The sequence below is a fragment of the Magallana gigas genome, chromosome 7 (assembly GCF_963853765.1).
Source record: "Magallana gigas chromosome 7, xbMagGiga1.1, whole genome shotgun sequence".
Taxonomy (NCBI): domain Eukaryota; kingdom Metazoa; phylum Mollusca; class Bivalvia; order Ostreida; family Ostreidae; genus Magallana; species Magallana gigas.
In genome coordinates this window covers 50,368,735-50,374,734 of record NC_088859.1, presented here as the reverse complement: position 1 = coordinate 50,374,734, position 6,000 = coordinate 50,368,735, and the positions used below count along the sequence as shown (strand labels likewise).

Sequence of the window (6,000 nt, the reverse complement as noted above, 5' to 3'; positions counted from 1 at the left end):
CTTCTTAGACCTAGTATACAATCTACAGAATGTACTCCAAGAAGATAAACTCTCAATCAAAAAAATTCGAATCAGTTTCCCTAAATACTTTGAGAATTCTGATATTAAATGTGCCATTTTATAAATAATTACAAAATAATAATTTTTACACATTAATTGATCACTTCTTTGGCTGCGATATAATTAATCTTCATTATTTATAGCCATCGATGACTTCATCCATCTTGTGTCGAAAATGACCGATGAATCCTATGAAATGCTCATGAAAATGAAAGCTGAGAACCATTAAAAGGTTGATAATACATCGTTTAAAAAAGGATTTTGTATTTTCTACAAATTGCATAGAATGGAAAGATAACATACATAATTATGATGTTTAATTTTATCAGCAAAGGCATTGCATACGATTGTCAAAACCATTAAACCATTATAGCACACACATTAGTCATAAAAATCATCCCCATGGGTAGGCGAGGCGGCCTACATGTAGTTATATTGAATATATTATGTTCAACTCCGAAACAATTGTCTTTGACTGCATTAAAAGTGTTCACAAGTTTAAAAAAAAACCCAGTAGTATCAATGACACTCTGTATTTGAACAGTTATCCCAGTTACCCCGACATATAGGGGTAACTGGGACAATAAAAAAAACAAATATAAAAATTTTTGTTTGTATTTATCCATTGAAAACAAAACAAAACTTTACTACCGTTTTCTAACACAAATGCAAAACAGTTTAATACATTTATGAAATATGAGAAATCCTACATCATTTTTGGGTAGTTTGAAATTTCATCGAAAGGTGTCCCATTTACCCAAATTTCCCATATTTTCTTTTTATTCCTATCTCCGTAATGTGATTTCTACAATTTAGTTCCATAATTATTTTTCATGTTATATGATATTTTTCCTCTTCGGAAAATTATCTGCAATTGAGGAACGTCTCTTGTGCTAATTCAATGGCAAAACATTTTTCAAAACAGATATATTATTGGGCCAGTAAAAAAAACCTTTGGTGTTTTCAGCCACCCAAATACAACTATTTGTGATGTACTCACGTTCTGTCGTGAAAATGGGAGCGATTTAAATAAAAACACTGAAGTGAGAACATCTCAGATATTACAGTATCTGATTCATGAACAGGTATAGCACCCGATGATTGTTCATACATTTTTTTACAGTCCTTTGTTTACAAAAATAATGGAAAAGAAAGAAAGTAAGACTTCATATTCAGTTACTATTTATACTTAGATACTGTAACAAGATTTCTTCTCAACCACCATAGGCACCAACATCACCAAAATGGCCTGTAAAATACAAGTCTCATTGAATTATTGCATGTTTTGTATCTCTAACCAGGTTTTAAACCCATGCTTTATTGCGGTAGTATGTCCAAAAATGAAGGTATCCAATTCTTTCTTTCGTACAGACACCATTAGTTTATGAAATTAGGAAATAAATACCAACTTAAAAGGCTCACTGGGATATGAATTTTAATGCTCACGTGATCAAATCCTGTGAAGATTTGATCACGTACAAACCAAGTTCACTAAAATGCTTTCTTTGGTGATTCATTCGGGATATGAAGCTAGCGACATTGCAGAAAAAATATATAGCCCGCGTTAGCGGATTATGTAAATCTTTCCTGCAATGATCGTTGCCTTCATAACCTGTATGAATCATCAGAAAAAGCATTTTATTGTTTATATAAACATCTGTCTTGTAACTATAGTCTGTCCCAAGTTATTGCTTCCATCAATTTTTGATAATTTTTAATCAAAATACACATACCTGTGAAAGAAGTACAGTTGAAATCAATGAAATGGAAAATATCCAAGATATCTTTATTGACAAATTATCCCTTTTCACTCATTAAAGTTTACAGGAACGAAAAAAAATTCTTATGGAGATTTATAATGGGAAATGTTTACATCTTTTCTTCATTCGGAAGTACTCGGGACACCTCGCGCAATTTTTAAACGTTATCATCCGGGCTTATTAATGGCTGATGCAATGAAAAATCCCCGTACAATTTCTATTTTGGGATGTGTATTGAAACCTGAAGAGGTAGAGGAGGCGTTTCAAAACAGATAATCTGGAAATTTTTCATATTAATGGATGAACGTAGTTTGGGCACAAAGGTATTTATGATTATCGAAATATCAAGCGAAAAGTGGTGGAAGCAGAAACTCGAGACAGAGTATAATTAATAAATTGATTATGAAGTCATTAAAATTCACCAAATAACTGTTATGTACATAAGTATGTTAGCTTAAAGAAACAGCCAAATCGTCTCCTGTAAGACTTTGAGTCTGACATCATCATGGTTATTTCGTGCAGTCCGTGATATTTTGTAGGTCGCTGTAGGTTTCGACCAATCGATAAACAGGGCGTGTCAATTTCAGACCTGTCAATTTCTTCTTAGTTTCAGCCACTGTAGAATCGATAAACAGGGCGTGTAGATTTCAGCCTGACCTTTTCTATAGAGCTATGAATTAACTTAAAGATTTCGTAAGAAATAGAGGGAATAATACTTGGTAGATGTTAATATATCTCAGTAAACTTTTTTATATGGCTGTTCATTACTTATATTTACGATTTGGAATGGCAAATACATGTAGTTAATCATTAATAATTTAATTCTGGTTGTAACGCGCTTTCTGATCGGCTAAAAAATTATTTTATATCGTATAAAGAATGTTGCCCACGTCATAGTGAGACTAACGTCAAAAATCAATACGCCTGACGTTACGTTTGAATTTTGTATAATTCTACGTCGTTTTAAAGGTCAAATGTCCGTTTTTATCTACATGTACAATGAAGAGTATAAAAAGTTTATAAAGCGTAAACTCCTCCAAACCATTTTATATCGTATAAAACAAATAAATATTGAATCCATTCCTTAAATATAACAATATTTTTTACGCATGCAATATTGCAACCTTCAAATAACTGCGTGTTATAATCATTGTGACGTTTTGCTGTTCTATAAGTTCATATCTAAGGAAGCATATTTGCTAATGTAACTATACGCTTATATCTACCGTAATCTGTTGTGGTCCCCTCTACGCTTCCCAGTGTGGTGGTCTGTAAAGAGGCGCCCTCTACACCAGCTCCACTCAAGTAATTTTCGTCCCCGGTGAACGAGGATTGCTGTAGAGTGAGTTCATCGCCGGTACCAATGGAATCAGTCGCTGAACCAACGTCCATTGTGTCTGTTGAAATTGTTGTATAAGTCCCATCAGTTGCTTTGGTTGAGGCCGTCGTGGAAATCACAGTTGTGGAAACAGTGAAAACAGTTGTTGAAATTTCCTCTCCAGTGTCCGAGGTACTTTTTTTACTGTCTATAATCCATGGAATCGTTGTGTCCATTCGTTTCAAAATTGAAAAGAAAAGTGTGGACTTCTTGAGTTCTATATTGCATGTACATTTCTTAATTATTTTTGGATTTACTGAGGCGCTGTTTTAGTTATCCTTCAAATTTTGGTGCGTTTGACGAAAGAGTAGGCATGTTTTTGCATCCTGAAATTCATGAATTCAACACGAGGAATTTTTATATCATGTTTCCCAAAAGACTTTAAAATTTACATAATATATGTCCTTTGTGTAACAGCGACGTCACAAATAGAAAGAACAAACTTGACGCTAAATATTGTGGTTCCGCGTTTTAAAAGATGACGTTAAAGATATATGCCAAAGATTACGTTATCAGTCAATGTGTTGCCCAGATTATTTTTTAATGAGCATATCAAATATTAAAACTAAAATTCATGGTCTCAATCTATTTCAGTTTGTTCTGTCTACGATTATGAAATTGACGTTAACCATAACGTTGTTTTTCAAAATAATTACAAAGAAGATGGGTGGATAAGGCGTGTAAAATGCCCATATACGGTCGGACAAGCTACTGAAAAATTTAAATATCAATAAATCTGATTTTTTTTAAAATCATTTAAAACGATGTATATTTATCATCATTGATTTGTTACCTATAAATATGTTCAACACTTGGAATATTTTGACTCAAACATGCAGATGCATACGTATCAAAACCTGCAAATGATGTCATTTTTTAGAAACTTCGAGGTATTTTTTTTCATAGAGTGGGTCGGTACTCCATATTTTACTCATAGTCTAAATAAAGTCGAATTGAAAACAAACCGATTTCAATCAACAAAAACGTGGAGAGATGACCCACTATACATCAAAAATGTCATTTTGAATCCAAAAATTGAACATTTTGAAAAAATAATACAAGTCCGTAAATTTGTGGCCAAAGTCAGACAAGGCATTTAACGGCCTTTTTTTTCTCGTGTCTGAAATGGCTCAGTGGTAAGAGCACCTGACATAAACTAACCTTATATATCTAGGGTTTTTATGTTATGGGTTCGATGCCACCAAACTTTAAGACAATATTTTTTTCGTATCATTTGTTAGATATATTTTATCTATAAAAAAAAAGATATAAAACTGAATATAGTTAGAAATTGTGCTCTTGCAAGCTTGAATTATGATATATTTGAATGGATATAATTGGGAAAAAATAAATTCAAAATGGTATTTAACGACTGAACCAAATGGGCATTTGCGCTATCTTATTCCCCCATCTTCTTTTTTTTCTCCAAAATGTGTATTACTTAAAAATGATACTAAAGGTGTACCCCCATTATAAAGTTTTAATGATTTGATTGGCTGGGATTGAAATTGTACCCACCTGTTGTCTTCTGTTTGCTATCTGTCGAGGCTGCTTCTACAAAGACGCGTAGGGAACTTGCAGCGATGCAGCCCAAAAAAACATACACTGCGATCTTAGACGTGCACATTGCCATGACTGTGCCTCTGTCGGTAACTCTGGACTCCTGGTTTCTGGGAACACCATGTTTTTATAGATCTGTCATAATTGTTGACGGTCAGTTGGTAGAGTTTCTTTAGGAGCAAACATTGAACAAACTGATCGGAGGACTACATGTATAATAGCATTGTTCAGGAAATGAATGGTCCCAATAACTCACTTTGTACCAAGTCATCGTATGAATGTAAACACTATTTGTTTTCTTTTTGGTTCTCAGGATGTCTCATTTCCAATGTAATAAGTTTGACAATGGGTTTTGTGTAGTAATTTTTGTTTCCATTAGATGAAAAAAAAACTTGCAATATTCGGCGCACAAAGACTTGCAATAATATTGGACAACATAATAATACATTGTAGTTGAAATAATGATAAAAAATGCCGACAATGACGAAATAAGACTAAGATTTGTTTCGAACCAGGGATGGTTTTTAGCTCACCGGAGCGAAAGGCTCAAGTGAGCTTTTTTGATCAAGATTTGTCCGTTGTCTGTCGTTGTTGTCGTTGTAAACTTTTTACATTTTTGACTTCTTCTCCAGAACCACTGAGTCGAGTTCAACCAAACTTGGTACAAAGCATCACTTGGTGAAGGTGAAGGGAACTCAAGTTTGTTCAAATGAAGGGCCATGCCTTTTTTTAAGGGGAGGTAATTTAGAGTTATTGAATTTTTTGCTACTTTTTAAAAAATCTTCTAAAAAAACAATATGGCTACAAAAGCTCAAATTCGTGTGGAATCATCCTCAAGTAGTGTAGATTCAAGTTTGTTCAAATCATAGTCCCCGAGGGTAGGGCCACGATTGGGGGATTAAGTTTTGCATAGGAAGACATCAAGAATTATTTTTTTTAGGTAGTTTAGATTCAAGTTTGTTCAAATCATGGTTCCCGGGGGTAATATGTGTTCACAATGGGGGTGGGGGAGGTATTTACATTGGAAAATACAAAGACTTCTAAAAAACCATTAGGCAAGAAAAGCTCAAATTTTTGGTGAAGAATCCTCTGGAAGTGTAGAATCAAGTTTGTTCAAATCATGATCACCGGGGTGTGGTAGGACAACAATTGGGAGGGAGATAGGTGTTAAAACCGCTTTAACAAGAGCTTGGACTTTCTGTAGGATGTTACTATCTACATTGCTCAACATAACAAGCTCTC

At 33.9% G+C, this 6,000-nt stretch overlaps 1 protein-coding gene across 1 annotated transcript; it reads right to left on the bottom strand.

The window, feature by feature from the left end:
* Positions 1 to 1,109: 1,109 nt before the first annotated feature.
* On the bottom strand, positions 1,110 to 4,844 carry LOC117684204 (serine-rich adhesin for platelets-like). Its single transcript, XM_034455437.2, has 3 exons — positions 4,717 to 4,844; positions 3,047 to 3,346; positions 1,110 to 1,309 (listed from the first exon to the last, which is right to left on the bottom strand). The coding sequence occupies exons 1-3, from the start codon at positions 4,829 to 4,831 to the stop codon at positions 1,275 to 1,277; spliced, it is 450 nt and encodes a 149-aa protein (XP_034311328.2). The 5' UTR covers positions 4,832 to 4,844; the 3' UTR covers positions 1,110 to 1,274.
* Positions 4,845 to 6,000: the final 1,156 nt, after the last annotated feature.